Raw genomic sequence first — 16,794 nt, forward strand, 5'->3', positions numbered from 1 at the left:
CATTAAATAGCGTTGGTTGGTGTTTGCGTGTGCGCGATGCCCACAGCATCAGGAACGTCATCTCTGAGAAAGCAGCCATGTTACTTGGATCCAGGCCCTGCTGTCACTTTTACACCTGGATGAGAACACGTGGACACACTTATTCACGCATGATGGCTTCTACACAGTTAAGGTGGACAGACGCTCACACACCCGGTGACATCCACAAAAATGAGTTTCTCTCTCTCTCTTGCACACACACACACACATACAATCGCTCACACCCCCCCTGCTCCGTCAGCTCAACTGACAGCAGTAATGAGTTTCTTCTCTGCGTAAGCCAACTGGCACCCACTCAAGGGAATTTTTCAGGCTGAATTGCGACCATTAATCACAATCCCGGGCAACACTGTGCCATCACGTGTGTGGCAAACAGAGATGCGTTCCTGGGGGGGCAATGGTAAAAATGGGAGGTAGCAATTGTGTCAAAGACTGAAACTGGTCTAATAGAAGGCATGAGAGAGACCATAAAAATGTAATGGTGGCTCATAAACCAAAACGTTTGGTTTGGTAAATCGTTGTCTTCTCGGCGAGGGCGAGTCTGGGCATAAGCTCATACTGGGCTAAATGGAGGATAAAGACAAGAAGTAACAAAAGCCCAGATGCTCCATTCTGTAAATATGACTTCAATTACTGGGGCGAGAGATGCTGAGATGCTGTTACAATCAATCACAACCAACAAGACAGGTGGAAGACTAAAGAGGAGCAGCCATACTTCTGCCAACGACCGCATGCCTCTAGAAACAAACACTGTAGAGAGGGAAGGGGAGAGAGAGAGAGAGAAATTATAGGTGTGTGCGGTAGAATCAATGTTAAATGCATAAAAATTACAACAAAGGGGGAGGCGGTGGAATAACATAATTCCAGGGCGCTCACAGGAGCAATAATAAAGAGGACAGACCTTCCACCTAACACCATTCCCACTCGCCAAAGCAGGAAATGCACATGTGTAACTAATAAAGCCAGTGACGGCTACATTCCATTTACTGTTCACTTCGCTGTGAGCATGTCTGACACTGACACACCTAAATGGAATTCGGCCATTACTGATCCTGTTGGTTCCACCTGCGTTTGATAAGTCTGAATGTCAGCGCGTGAATGGTTTTCATCTCCGGCGCATCACCGTCACCTCTTTTTGTGTTATCGATCAACATCACTCATCACATTCCAGCCTCCTCAGAAAGCTGTAAATGTCCCGGAATGGGGAGATCTGCTTTGTATTCTTTTCTTGCCTTTTTCACTGTCCTTTCCCTTCCCTCCCTCCCTCCGTTCTGGCGAGTTCTCAAGCTGCCAGCTGACTGCGGTCACCAGGGATATTACTGCCCCCTTGCTTATCAGAGGCACCCGCCCCCACTTCCCTCCAAACCCAGCTAATCCCGGTGAATTCATGTTAATATGCAGCCAGTCACCCCCAGCTCCTTTGTACGTACATGCCTCTGCCACGCCCACTGCACGGTGGCGACGAGATACCGATTCAGAGGGAGAAAACGCAGAGGAAGAGGAACAAAACAAGGTACAAGGCCAGTGCAGAATCTGTCATAATCACTTAGTGTAACTACACAGTGGCTGAGAAATGAAAGGCTTTTGTCTCTGCCTTCACCTACTCTATGTGGAAACAAAGACATTGCAGAGGCTGTATTGCTTGTGATGTCATATCCATCCTATCCCATAATAATGCACATTTTCCTGCATTTCAGCAAACAAAGAAAAACTTAAGGCTTTCAATCAGAAAAAAACATTTTTCTTCCGACAAAGGAATCCCAAGGCTACTTCTTCTGAACGACTGAATTATAAAACATAGGATCTCTCCGTCTTGGCAGGGATTCAGTATTGCAAACCAAATCCCTACAGGTTCATAAGGATTATCAATTAATGGAAGATTAACTTGTGTAACCACGGCTGCAAGCACACTCCACCGGTAGGCGCTCAGGATATTCAAAGCAAACCTGTTTTGGACTTGTCAGACACCGTTGGAAAAATAATCCATCAAAGCCACCGGCCAACCTCGCTTTATTTATATATTTATCCATCTATTCTTCCTTTCTTTCTCCCTTTCTTTAGATATCTATATATACTTTTAATTATCATTGGACATAAGGAGCATAAAGCCATATCGCCCATCTATCAACCAAAAATCAGCCTCAATGGCCTCTCAGAATTCCATTGTTGTTTGTTACAGTGGGGACTTGGCTGACACACCAGTCTTAACTACTTAATAGCCTTGATGTAAAAACCTCCTCAAAGACACAAAGGTTGACAAAGAACACACATGTGGCCCTGAGTGCTGGCTCCCTGACAGTCTTCTCTCGCCTTGTGTATTCCCTGCAGAGAACGGGGAGGAGCACCACCGTAAGCTGTCAGACACAAGCACATATCACCGACTCTTCCAACCTGCCATCAGCCAGCTCACCCTCTAAACCTGTCTCCCCACTCACAAATAATGCCCGTGCTGCCAAATGGAGAGGGCCATTACACTACAAGCATCATGTTTCATCTTTTCACGCCGCAGCAATGAAATGGTCTGCCTTATGACTTACTAACACACTACATGAAACGGCTTCAATAAAAGAATAACATTGACACTTTCTTAAGTGTGATTAAAGACTGCAGTTGGATAGATGATACAAGTGGTTATATTATTATCAGATGACACATCTGATCTGCCGCACCTCTACGAGGGCCAGGGGAGGCGTCCTTAACCATGATTCCTCACTTATCCAAAGAGGGGATTGAACTGTGTTAGTGCACATTAAAGATTTCAGTTGTGGTTTCACACAGACACACTCTGAGTCGTGGGACCAAGGCCCTTTGGCTGTGGCCATGGATATGCAGTTAGCACATAACCTTTGGGCTTTCTTTAGCCTTGTTGTGTGTATGTACAGTCTCAGGCCATGACTCTGTGCCAAAGTGTGCACATGTTCATGTCAGCGCATTTATTTGATGTTAAGCGTAGGTAATGCGCACGCTGCAATGATGAATTACGAGCGCGGTGTGCAGGGGGGGTCAGGGGAGCCGTTTTCCCAGCTTGTTCTAACTGCAGAGGCGTGCTTCTTCAAGCTAAGCATGGCTTCTGCTGTTGCTTTGCATCCCGCTGCCTGTCGAAGGTTGCCCTTGAAACAAAGCTGCCGGGGTCAGCGGGTCGCGGCACAGCATCGGAATGGAATGTTCCCTCCTGGTTCAAGGTCCAGCCTCTGGAGCAAGAGGGGCCCAGAGATCATTTGAGACCACTGACACATGCTCCATCTATTTTACTCCCTAACTCCTTCTGCTTTCATCTACTCCTGCCATGTCTTGAAGGCTGTTTCTTCCACACCGTCACACCACTCTGCCATGTTATCTACACCACATCGTGATGAAAACAGAATGTATAATGTAATTAACTCCACTGTCAAATCAAATACCAACCATAGGCAAGGGGTGTCAGCATAATGCTATATCATATAGAATGGTACAATAGAAGACTTTTGAAAAACAACATATAGAATAAAAATATTCACTGCACGGTTTGTTCAAAACATTGTGAAATCATGCAGTGCTGTCGTTGTCACATCTGGTTGTTTGTGCTCCATTGTAAGATGGATCAAAACGAGTCTGACAGATTATTTTTAGTGTCAAATCTCATATCATCTGCTTTGATTTAGTTAAATGTTAAATAAATTGACACTGGCGATGCAATCTGCATTTCCATTAACGTGAACTGTGGATTTATATGCAAGACATAAAACCAGAGCAGCGAAAGTAACTTCATGTCTGACATTGTAAACAGTTTGTCAGAAGGAAACTGGCCTCCTCTGCAATCCCCCATCCTGTGCCAGCAGCAACTTTTAATTGGTTCCTATGGAATTCATTTTATGCCTTGGTGGCCTACAAACCCGAGCTGGAGTCTGACAGGCTTTTAACCCTGACCACTTCAGGTGCTGCGTCCCATGGTGACAACTTCAAAGGACAGACTATGTAGATTTTATTTTCTGTTGTCATTGTGGATGAGAGGGTTTTGTTAAATCTGGAACCAGAATATCTAAACCAATATTTAAAGTGACAAGGGCACACCGTTTACCTTAAGGCTTTAAAATGGTAATAGTTTGAATTCCTATGGGTTAGGGTATCTGGTTCCCCAATCCCGGGCTGAGAAATTTTTATCTGTGTCTGGCCCGACCCGACACTCTGAGCCTGAACACAAAGAATGTGAAATTCTTACAACAGCGTCTGTTTTGCCATCATTGGTAAACAAATCTTTATTATCCTTATGTCAGTAAAAAAGCTTGATGTGAACAATTGGGTCCCGTCTGATTCAGGCACAGATATCAACCTGTATCCACCATTCCAACAAGTCTCATCAAAATCAGCTTCTGAGTAATCCTGCACACAAACCAACCAACCAAACACTGAATGCAGGTGGAAACATAAACCTCCCTCCCTCCCTCCCGAGCGTAATAAAACAAAATAAGCTTCTGTGTATGAAGAACCTTTTGTCAACAACAGAAGCCACACTCGGGGTAAATGTAATAAAATGGACGGAGCGTTTTAGCACAGAACACAAAACCTTTATAAGCAACAAATCAGTGTCCTTTCTGACTGGGTCAAATGTGATTACTCTGCTCCTGTCCATTCAGGCTGCTGTGTTGGTTGCAGCTGCGACGCAGTGACAGGTTTGGGCCGCTTCTTTTCACTACCAAAGCCAAGGTCACTGCCATTGCCCAGGGGCCATGAGACAGGGGGATGGGCCCCGGCTGGGGAATAAGCAGGAGGCTGAGGGTTGGAGGAGGGGAAACGTGATGGGAGGAGAATAAAAAAAGGGGGAGGGATATTCTGCCCTAGTGCACATAAAAAGGTCACCGCTTCCTAGATAACTCCCCCTCTTTCTCTCTCCAAATGCCCCGCGACCCCTGACCCCTCTATTTAAGTCAATGCTGAAACAGAGGGTGAGGGGGGGGGGGGGGGTTGGTGCAAGGGGGACACACACCCACCCAGAGTCAGCGGTAACAAAAGGGGGCCTCAGCCAAAGAGAGCTGAGTCGGTCACAAGAACAAACGCTCAGGCCACCAGAGGCTGCACATCTCCACAGACTCTGCCTGTTCCCAGCCACTCCACTGTCCTGCATTTCACAACGAACAATAGGTGCCGCTCTGCTCCAAGAGGTACCCCAACACACACACACACACACACACACATACACACACACACACGGTAGGGAGGGGCTGGGGCCCAAAGGAGAGCTGCTCCCAGCCCATCACTAACTGGCCTTTGTCTCTGACTCTTCTGCTTATTGGCCGCCAGAGAAGGATTTCCTGTGCCCAGTTCAAACAAAATGGAAAACTAGAAAGCTGGATGCTGCGTGCGTCTGTGAAGAGTTTTAATGAAATCATAACGTTTATTATTATTATGACTGTAGCAGCAGTAAAACTAACCACCCCTGTCTCCTCCTTTATGTCTTTTTCTCACATCTTCATACAAGCAATCCAGCTTTGAGGTGGTGGGAGAGATGAGAGGAAGGGGAGTATTGGAGCTTATTGGTGGACGGTTCAGGCCCTGTAAAGTCTTTTAACTGCACAATCGGCCCATAAAGGCTCTGTTAAGTGTGGTGAAGCATGGTGACGGGGCAGGAGTGAGAGCTGGACTGAACACGAAGGAACACCGGTGGTACACACACGTACAGTTTGACTAACTTCATTACCAATTACAAACACACACGATTACACCTACGTCTCATTTTACTGCACCACTAAATTGAACTTCTAACACTAAAACAGAACCTTAAAAAAGTGACCTCACTTCATCAAAATGTCTCTGAACGTCTTCACACACACCAACACACACAATCTCTCTCTCTCACACACGATGTGATTATGATACGACGACCACATGCTGCCATTCAAAACACACAACCCTCTGCAAGGCGAACTCCAGGTAGACGCATCAACACAGGGGCACTGTGCACAGATTGGAGAAGCAGACTCCACTTTTTGGAGACTGTCCCACCCCCTCCAACCTTTGGCCTGGCCTCTGCTCTCTCTCCTGTCACCTCTCACCTCTATTACTGAGGAATTCCTCCCATGAGCCTTAAAACCAAGCAGAAGGAATTCTAGGCCCCCTTTTCATTTGTTTGTTTGAGAAAGGCTAGGGTGGTCCGGAGACATCCGGAGACCAACGCAGAATCCATTAACGACAATCCCACTTTGCAGACACACACACACACACACACACACACACACACACACACACACACACACACACACACACACACACACACACACACACACACACACACACACACATTCAAACCTATGGGCAGGGGTCCAGACACACACAGCAAAGGACACACACACAAGGTACCATCCCTGCCGTGAACTTGAATTTAAATTTGAACTGCGACCGACATTGACCTAAGTTGGTGTGAATGGCTTGATGTTCCTTTGCTTTCCTTCAAAAGATGTGAAACCTATACAAATATGTGATGTTTTCCGTGTCATCGTATTCCTCTATGATGCTCCAACGAATTTGAATTTGAAAGCTAAATTCATTGGCAAACGAATGCAGCATTTTCTGATTGATGTAAAGAGCTTGTGAAGAAGGCGATATAATGGATAGACTTTAACGACAAGGTCAATGCTTTGACCCAAACATGCATTTACAAGAGATGCTTTAAATCGGTTTAACATTTAAACATGTTATTATTGAGCGAGGGAGCCAGGCGATAAGTAAATCTTCAATAATTGTGCTGATATCAAACAATATCCCCCATGTTGATCTCGCACAAGTTGGTTATTGATCTTTCCGGTACCTTTCAAATTCTGCGTCCAGTAAAAAACGGAGAGAAAAATCAATCTGTGGTGGAAAACCGACATTTCCTGTTTATGAAAATGATGCATAAACACATAAAACTCCCTTTGTTCCTATAAGAGAGACATGAATCCCAAGAAAGACATTAAAAGGATTTAAACCTTGTCAAACATAAAGACCGAGCACATAACAGTGTGTCTGTTGCTGAGTGTAACAGGATTTACCAAACATGTGTCACATAATGTAGACTTACACAACAAAGACAAATAATCACCTTGATGTATTTTGTCCATGAAATGACAGTCGTTTGTATTTCGTCTGCAGAATTGTGTTTCTGGCTTCTCGTGTGCAAAATGAACAAAAATGAGCAATTTATTTCACACACTGAAATAACAACAGCATATGTTTTGGTTCAAATCTATTTGTGCTAACAAAAGGACATTTTCTGTCATCCACTGAACAAAACTAGTGTTCAGTCTTTCATCAGCCAACTGAAGGATGCTGTTGTTGTCTTTGTCTCTTCATGGACAAAACACCAGCGGCTTTTTCATGGACAAACATTCTTGAAGGTATTTACTTGTTTTATCACGAAAATAAATACATTTGGTGCCAAAGAACTTATTTCATTTGTGGAATCCTCTGCGGTAAGACCAAAACCTATATAAAAAATATTTTCAATATTTCCCCTGCCCAGCTGCTCTGCCACTCTATTTAATTCTGTTTAGAAGCTTATTTTACCAAGACCTGTTGTTTACACAGGGAGATATTTTTAGAACACAAGGGTGCCCATTCTGCCCTGCACAGCACCTCATCCTTCATATTATGTAGCAGCTTCCATGTGAGAGGACTGTGTAAGTTCTGCATGCATGCCTCTCTGCGCTCCTGTATGCATAGCTATGGATTTGAACACACTAGCAGCTATTGTGCTCTGGCACTGGCTGCCTCTCCTGACATTTGGAGATAGAGGAGATGCAGGAATCTGCTGCTGCGGCTGCTCTAAGAGTCTTTGTGGCGGAGATGCGGTAAACAAATACATCCTCAGGGTTCATACGGAGCCATATCTCAGAAAAACACAACAATAACAACAAAAGTAGAACATCACCTGGGAGCAAAATATTGAAAATGATTTCAATTAAATGTATTCATTGTAAACAAAAAAATACATTTTAGTCAAATTGTACAGCCAGTTAATTTAACCACCATTTTAATTTCCTCCTGTGGTGTAATCACTATTACATGATAATTAATGATAATGAATGATAATAAAAGCATTTCACTTTCACTGGAAAACAAAGTGAGACCACATTTACATACCGTCTCACTCGCACCCTGCAGTTAGCCCTCAGATAAACACTGTACGCTAAGAAAATCAGGCACATTGTTGGCAGCACGGAGACCCCTGGTGAATTTCCACAGCTTCAAGGTCAATGACTCGTCACCGGCAGAAATAATAGAGATTTACATGGACCTGCCCCACAGGAGATTAGGACAAGTCTGAGCATTTGTCAATGCAAATACGCAAAGAGTCTTCATTAAGGGCATTCAACGTGTGGCTGTTTGTTTAGCTCCCTGACAAAAACCAGCTCAGAGAGAGAGAGAGAGAGAGAGAGGGAGAGAGGGAGAGAAAGAGAGAGAGAGGTTTTAACCAAGCTGTTGCTCATTTAAAAACAAGCAGAATGCGACCTGCATTCTGAAAAGCTCCTTGCCGTTTGAAAACAAGTCGTGAATCCCCTTCTTTCATTGTAGCCCCGTTCTAAATAGACTCAAGTGGAGCATGAATAATCAGGCAATGAGATCTGAGTTTTTTAGTCAGCAGGTGTACAGTAATAAGCCAGTCAGGTCTCTGGTGTAATTACACAGCAGAGGTCAGAGCTCTCATCCCTTCAGCCCGCCTCATCAGCAGAGGAAAAACCTTCGCTTTCTTCCACAATCCCTCTGACTGGCTGATGGACAGCTGGAAGGGATGCTGGCCACACAGTAGGAGGCGCTGCACAGGTTTAACATCAGCCAACAAACCTGATTAAGACCATGCCTAGGTTGCTGCTGTGTAAAAAAAAAAAATGAAAGAGCAATAACACGAGGGAGAAGAATACAGATCTGACTTCATCTCATTATATCTTTGTTTGGAATTCTCCTGATATATTCTTGTTGGATTAAGTTAATAACGCTCGAATGTCAAGCATGTCGGAGGCTTTTTGCATGAGCTAATCTAGATTTTGCAAGGATTAGAGAAAACCCCCGAGACTTAGTGTTTAAATGTCAAAATAAGCTTGTGCAGTAAACGCCATTCAGCCGGGGAATCTATATGACAGATAGATGTACGGACCTGCTTCGTGGCAAGCTGGCAGAGAGGAGCAGGGGTGGGAGGGGTGAGAGTGTGTGTGTGTGTGTGTGTGTGTGGTGGGGGGGCAGAGAGGGGGCGGGGTTTTGGCTCGCAGACAAAGGGAGCCACACGGAGACGTGGGGATGGAGCTCCAGCGTTTGCCCAGTCAGGAGGCCATGAAAGGGGTGGGGAAAGAAAGGTCGCAGGGTGATGGAGAGCCACTATCAACCGTCCAAACAAGCGCACACACTCTCATATGAACCGGCACAGACTCCCCATAAATCACTCACACTAACTGTGGCCTGAGTACCTGCTTGGGGCAAAGCTTGCGTAGTTTCTGTAATGTAGTAACGCTGACTTCTCCCTCCTCAGCCTCAGCCTCAGCCTCAGCTAGAGACGGAGCTCCGGCTTGGCTCTGCCTTTTAGCGAACACGTCAGCCATACTTCTTTCCATTTACACCCCTGAGAGGAGTTACGTTCACACAGATGACGGGCATGGGTAGAGAAAATGTGACACTTTTACTGTCATCCTCTGTCTTCTCCTCTTTCAACCCTGACAGCCCCCCTGGATTCTTCTTTTTCATTAAAGTCTCTTTCAGCTGCCTGCCATTATTCAAATCGTACAATTCACCATGACCATGAGTGTTAGAATTAAACAAGGTGCAAATAATCCAGCAGCTGAAGGCTCCGTATCTGTTTATATCACACACACCTGTGCACTGCAATCCAACACAACACCTCCAGAATAAATTAAACCTTTGTGTCTTCAATTTCTGGGTGGGAGTATGGTATTTGTATAGAGTAAACACTGTATATTATCTTATATATAGGGTTCCTAAAACTCTGCCCCCCTGTACCTTATATGATGATGTAATCCTAGTAAATAGTACAGTAATGAAGCACTGTGTTACTTCTAAAGATGATTGTGTTTCATCTGTGTGTAGAGGAACATAATATTTTCCCAGTTGCTCTCTCTTTTCCTTTTCTCCCCACACTTCCTATTGTGTTTCCAAATCTTCTCAAATCATTCCTGAGGTCAATTGCACTCTGGCTCTATAAAAAGGGACTGGAGGGGAAAAAATAGATAAATTATTTTCTCACAAAGCTTCAACTCTTTCCAATTAATTCCAGCCAAAGTGACAAAAGCCGAGTCATTTCAATTGATCCTAAAAGCTATTTTGTAACAGGGGGGCTTTTGTGGTGTGTTGCCTGGTGACGCGGGCGTGCGGTGGGGGAGGGGGCAGGAGCCCTGCCTGCGTCCACTGTACCGGGCTTGTCATTCATCCGAATGATGAAAAGCTTCCTGAACCTAAGCTAATGAGGAGGTCCTGGAGAAAACAGAGGACAGAAATGGATGAGAGAAGGAAGAAGAGCATCAAAGAGATAACATTTAGAGGGAAGAAAGTGTTTCCTGGCTCGGCGGCTGTTTTAGACGGGCAGCGGGGAGTCCGTCCAACACCAAACCCCCGACAGTGAGCTCACACAAATGGTTGTCAAGCAAATAAAAAGTGAAATTAATAGATGAAGGTGGTGTGGATGGTCAGATGGAGGCCTCATCCACCGGGGGAGCTTCAGTAATCACACCAACACATTGCATCACAGTGGTACAAGTTGGAGCTCTGTTTTAAGAGGGACTTTAACAATGCAAATGACCTCAAAAGTACAAACACAGCATCCACTTTAAACAAACACTTGGAAAAGAAGAAGAAACAAACACTAGGAGGAGGAAAGGGGCCTGGCAGTATTCCTTTGGCATCTCTCTTGGAAAACACAATGAAAAATTCATCTCATAAATAACTTATTCATAATGCAAAACACTAGACCTAGGCTGGCCCTGAGGGGACCAACACACACACGTCTTTCAAATGCTTTAAACACTAAGGTCCTACTAGCTTTAGACTTTAAAGAGTTAAAACACAACAGTCTGACTAAGTGACAAACCGGGAGCCGCTTCTACACTTAACAGGAGGCAGCACGAAATAATACCCCACACACCTATTGTGTCAAATCAAGATGTTTTTGCACATTTCAACAATCAAGCTAATTATACCAGTAATAAACAAGTCATCTTCAGCTGCCGTTGAGCTTTGAAAGTCTAAGAATAAACAAAAAACAAACTAAAACATCTGGCGGTGCAGCCTATTTTCTTGAGATAATCATCAATATTAAAATAAGACATGTTACATTAATTAGAATTTAACTCCAAGTCACTCCTACAGACAGTTGAGAGTTGTGGTGCCGACCCAGAATAGGACAAGCAGGCCTACAGAATAGATCTAACATTGATTTAGCCTGGTTTCACTGCTGAAGTAAAAGAGCTTCATTTGAATACTCTACATCAAGATAAAGAGATTTCTTATTATTCAACACTGGAATATAAATTCTGAATAATTTACTTAGCGATCTGTTACATAATAGTTTGAGAACCGCAGCATTCATAAGAAGAGCTTGTGATCGTCGTTGATGAAAGAGGAAAATATGGATTGTGCCAAGTGTGACGCAGTAACACAGAGCTGAAGAAGTGAGCGATGCTTTGTGGTCCCCAGGTCAGACTGGGAGTCACACAGCACATCTGAAGGTGCTATGAAAGCCCCATTGATCTCTGACTGCTAAACCCTGAGGCATTTCCCACCAGGCACAGGAAGATGGGGAAGGAGGGTCCCCAGTCCTCACCACCTTGAAACAGGAGCAATTCCCTCCCAAACACGGCAGATATTAACGCATACAGATGGGTAATGAGGGGACATTTTGAGGCTGGGGTCTTGGGCGTCCCTGTAAATGGTCTCTGGAGGAAGGTTTCACTGTGATGGCTTCCTTCAACCTTCATAGAAGCAAGAATCCACTGAGGAGTCTTTCATTCCAGTTCCTATCCTCTTTCAACACCTCTCCTAAGGGTACTTAACACACCCAAAAGGTCATAGGTGTTAGAGTGTGACCTTGAGTAATCCCTCAGTCACGATGTAATCAATATCAGTCAAGAGGAGAAACTGAGTTGGGGCAGCAGAATCAAAAGCCTGACAAAATGAAAGTCAGTTGTAGATGCCTGCATGTTTATACGGATAGATGCCGAGGTCAAAGGTCAAAATCATTCACCACAAAGGGAATAACATGTTCGCAACGTTCAACCATGAGAATTCTAATAAAAGATGAAAGAATCCTCACAGTCAAAGAGCGGAAACATGCAGGCTGAGTCAAGACATGGCTGACTGACGTACTGACTTGCGGTTGTAGAGCAGAATCCATTGTAGTGACTTACAAACTCTATATACGGTAAATAGTGTATGGGCGTAGGAAGAAGACAGGAAGTCCAAAAGTCTGCAGTCAATGCAGAAAAACACAAAAGAATCCCATCATCCACGTTTAGTGTTGAGGGTGGACTTCCGAATCGACCAATGACATTTGAATATATAATAAATAGAATGAGACTCTTTCAGGAAGCACAAAGTCAAACAATTATCTTGTTAAATTTACCGGCACCATGAATGAGAGAAGGTGAGGCCTGACCAAGGGGGAAAAATCAATACATCTATAAAACGAACAATGGTCTCACTGATCAATTAATCTATAGAGCCGGAAAAACAAATGTATACATTCAGACCTATGAGCACATTAGAGATTCCAATTCATCTAACCTGCATGTCTGCTTTTTGTTATTCGGATTCAATTCCTGAGCAATTTTTCTTTTTCTTATCTTTAAGTTTTCATTCCAGGTTTCCAAAGCAACAATACTAAACGGACGTCATCTCAAAGCTACCAGATGGCTCAATCTAAAGCTATACATGATACACTGTCTCATGTTTCAGTACCAACCATCAAGATAGACCTATTGTCCTCTATGGAGCGTCCTCCAGTAATGATCTCTGTGTTCATAAATACATAGATAGGAAAGAAATCCAGCGCTCTTATTGAGGATTCAGCCTGACCAGGATTATAACTGTGTTAAGATGGAGTCTGTGCGCTGACCTTTGAAAGAAAGGCCCTAAGGGTTGTTTGTGTTTGACAGCCACTGAGCTGAAGTGACTTTTCCCTTCGGTCAGTGAGACGTCTGTGCTAACCTCCCCTTCCCACTGAGGGGAAAAGCTGTACTGGCAACAACAGCACAGCAGCACGCTGTCTGCACACAGCCAAGGAAGCAACAGGCCTCTGCCAGCTTTTGTCTCTCACTGTGTTCCTGAACGCACAACTGAGGCTTCAAACACCTTTAGCTCAGCCCAGTGATGCACCATTAAAGACACTCCAGAAGCATCTCAGTGTGTCCACAGAGGTTTATCCGGTTTGCCGCGCGCATCCACGGTGCATTTAATTTAGTGTTAGACGTGGGAGACGGGGAGCGAGAGAGAGAGGAACAACAAAGGGAAGCACAGGGATGAAGAGAGAGAATCAGACATAGACAGAGAGGCACGCCGGCTCGCTAGGATGTGATAGGCACTTTGCTGAGAACTTAATATTGTACCGGAATGAGTGGAAATCAGAGACTAAAGGTGATTCATCTTCTGTAGCAGCGAGCCGGCTGCCGGGGAGCTCTGAGCTTATTGCAGCCTAACAAAGCACCTTGAAGACTCGCAGCGTGAAGGCTTGTTAATGCTAAACTCAAAGGCTTGCATTTCTAAGCAGCATGGTAGATGAGCATTGGAAAGTTCATTACACCCAAACAATATTAAAATATTCAAACGGCTCCACGGCTGGAGAAATGAAGTACATTTACATACACCGCCGTGACTAGGGGGGCGACGTAAAGCAATCTTTCAATTAAAGTGTTTTAAAGAAGTGAGAGTGGCTGCGGTTGTTCAGTACATAATATCTCCACTAAATCAGACTTTGCTTTCCTGTGTTTAATTAATGTTATGTAATCAGAACTGTTTATACTCAGGTTTATGCTTGACTTTAACTCCGTATATGCTTCCGCCCACATTTTCTTAGTAAGGGCTGTTTCTCACTTACCTAAATCAATCAGGATTAAATACTACAACCACCTGAAGACGAAGTAAAGGTGGAAACATAAACCCTTCCTGCTCTTCATCAGGACCCCTTAAAGTCATACTGTTGAAATTTTACACAACAGAATAATTTTTCTGGAAATGATGTCCAAATTAGATCACTAACCATGTTTTGTTTTTGTAAATTTGAGCATATTTTTCCCCTAAGCAGCAGGTCTGTAGTCATGTGAATGGACCCTGTCAGCACCCTGGGCTATTCCTCTGACAGAACAAAGATAGAAGTTATGCACAGCAACAATAAAAGCTAAATCTGTGTCCTCTGGATTCCTGAATGGAACTATGTTATGCTATAATGACAGTAAAGCCTTGTAAAGTAAATTTCCTTTGGGTGTTATTTGAACCTGAAACCCCTTGCATGTATTTGTCTGCCATATAAACTCTCACACACACATTATGAGGTGACTCCAATTTACATAATGTCAATGAAGTACTTGTGATGTCATAGCCATGAAAATGATACATTTGTCTCAAATCTCCACAGTATCACTTTATAAACTAATTAGGCAGAACATCAAACTGCTGCCAGTGTTGATGTTCTCTCCCTGTTGGGGTTTGAAGAATCATGAAGATCTCTACTCAGGGTAACAGCAAGTATAAATCTGGCCAACCATAACCTTTAAAAGTGTTGTCTTACAATTCCCCATATAGCATGTTGGTTATTTTGTAAACACAATATTAAACTGCACAGCTTGATACAGATGAAGGGACAGGGTTAGGGACAGAAGGACAGAAGGACAGCAGGCAGAGACAGGGACACTTACTGGCTGCCTGAATCCGGGCCTTGCGGCTCACCACCAGCCCAAACGAGTTCTGTGCCACACACTCGTAGTCGCCTTCGTCAGATGAGCCATCAGATTTGGTCTTCAGGAAGTGACCGATCAGGAGTGAGCCGTTGATGAAGGTGGTGTGGTGCAGGTCCTGAGATACCAGCAGGCCGTTATGCCTCCACTGCGTGGTGATAGGTGGGATGCCGTTCACCTGACAGTGAAGCATGAGAGGCTGCTCCTGTACAGCGATGATGTCACTGGGCTCCAGTGTGAAGGAGAGCTCCGCTTCGCAAGTCACACCTAGAGACACACACACACACACACACACAACCAGCTGATTACATCTCAGGTTGGATACTTTGCTATGCATTCCTGAGAAATCTCACAGCATTCAAGGTGAAGGAGTTTCGTGTTGTATTTCTATTATTCCATATCCTGCAAAATCATTTCTGTAATACATTTTGTGTCACAAGCTGACATCACTTCTTCAGAACATAATGACTCCATCCTCCTTTGTCATTAAATAGATTTATTCTGAGCTTCCTGTGATGAGAGGGCGAAACAAAGCCGCCTGAGCTGAAGCACATGAAGCGTTTCCCTCCATGCAGCCCTTTTCCATATTGCTATCACTTATTCAATATTCTTTGTGACTCAGAGGGCAGCAGTCACGCTGCTCCCTCACAGCACAAGTGATGATTATAACTCTCACCGACGCTGTTTAGGGCAAATCTGACATTGTTAAACAGAATTATATGTTTTCCAGAGCTGAGCATCTCTGCGTTAGTGGAAATGTATTCATCCTCATCCTTCACATCTTCACCCTCCTATCAAGGTCAATAATATTCAATTCAGCTCTGCAGCCAGAAGAATAAAGGGAAAGAACATTCCTCGTGCTATATCGCTGATACTAACTCAAGCAGCTGGATAAAACGCTGTGACTGAGCTGCCTTTAGGTTACAGGCACAGGGGGAATTCATGGGCTAGGGACCGACTGCAGCCCGAGCATGTGTGCACTCGTGTACTCGTATACACACAAACATGCAGCGGGTTGTGTTTGCTACATTGGTTAACCAGGGGCAGCGACTTTGTCAATGTGATCACTGTGGGGTTACAATCAGCTGCCTGTAGAGAGCCGTGTTTACAAGCGCCCGAAGGACTCAGGATCCGAGGGGCAACCACACGAGGCCTCTGAGATCACCAGATACTCCTAGATTACCTGTCATTTCTCCTATTTCTAGTGTAGAGCGCGTCGTGATACGGGCACAGTTATGCTGTCAATCCATTTTGAGCTTTTACAAGCCAGAGCTGAAAGCGCCCGCTCTGGCTCTCCCATTATAATACACTGCGTGCCCTGCTGAGCAGCTCTGGGAAGTGTCCTCAACTCTGTAATCACTCGCAAGGTCAGTGATGGAAACAGGCAGCGGGGGAGACAGAAAACGTGTAATTCTCCCTCAAGATCTACTTCCAGCAGCAGTCGTAAAAGTGGTATGTTTCCAGGTGTGTGTGGCCTGTTATGACCTGAAGGCCGATCGTGAAGCCGGGTAGAAAACATGATGAACAACCTTCCCTTTTAACAACAAGGGTTAAAAGGGAAGATAATACCTATCAATCAATCAATATATGACAGGAAGTTATAACATTCAAACCCTAGCTTGTTCTGGATTCTCTTAGCCTGCATTTTATCTTTATTTATCATGAGTAGCACCCTTTGTCGCACACTTCTCTCCTCTCCTCTCCTCTCCAGCTGACTTGCCGACAGCTTTGCGGCGCTAAGAGGAAGAAAAAAACCCTTAAGAAAACTGAACATGACCTCCTAAATACTCCGCTATCACCGCACACACACTGGGAGTCTCTGCAGTTTGTGTCGACAGGGGCGACGCAGAGAGCA

At 44.4% G+C, this 16,794-nt stretch overlaps 1 protein-coding gene across 1 annotated transcript in view; it reads right to left on the reverse strand.

The window, feature by feature from the left end:
• The window catches only part of igdcc3 (immunoglobulin superfamily, DCC subclass, member 3), a 54,741-nt gene that overhangs the window by 32,433 nt on the left and 5,514 nt on the right, over nt 1-16,794 (reverse strand). The window contains exon 2 of the mRNA XM_076156218.1: nt 14,901-15,206. Within this exon, the coding sequence (XP_076012333.1) occupies nt 14,901-15,206 (306 nt within the window). The remainder of the gene's footprint in view (nt 1-14,900; nt 15,207-16,794) is intronic.

Source organism: Genypterus blacodes, unplaced genomic scaffold, assembly GCF_046128005.1.
Source record: "Genypterus blacodes isolate CSIRO-AG114 ecotype Tasmania unplaced genomic scaffold, CSIRO-AGI_Gbla_v1 ptg000067l_1, whole genome shotgun sequence".
NCBI classification, from domain to species: domain Eukaryota; kingdom Metazoa; phylum Chordata; class Actinopteri; order Ophidiiformes; family Ophidiidae; genus Genypterus; species Genypterus blacodes.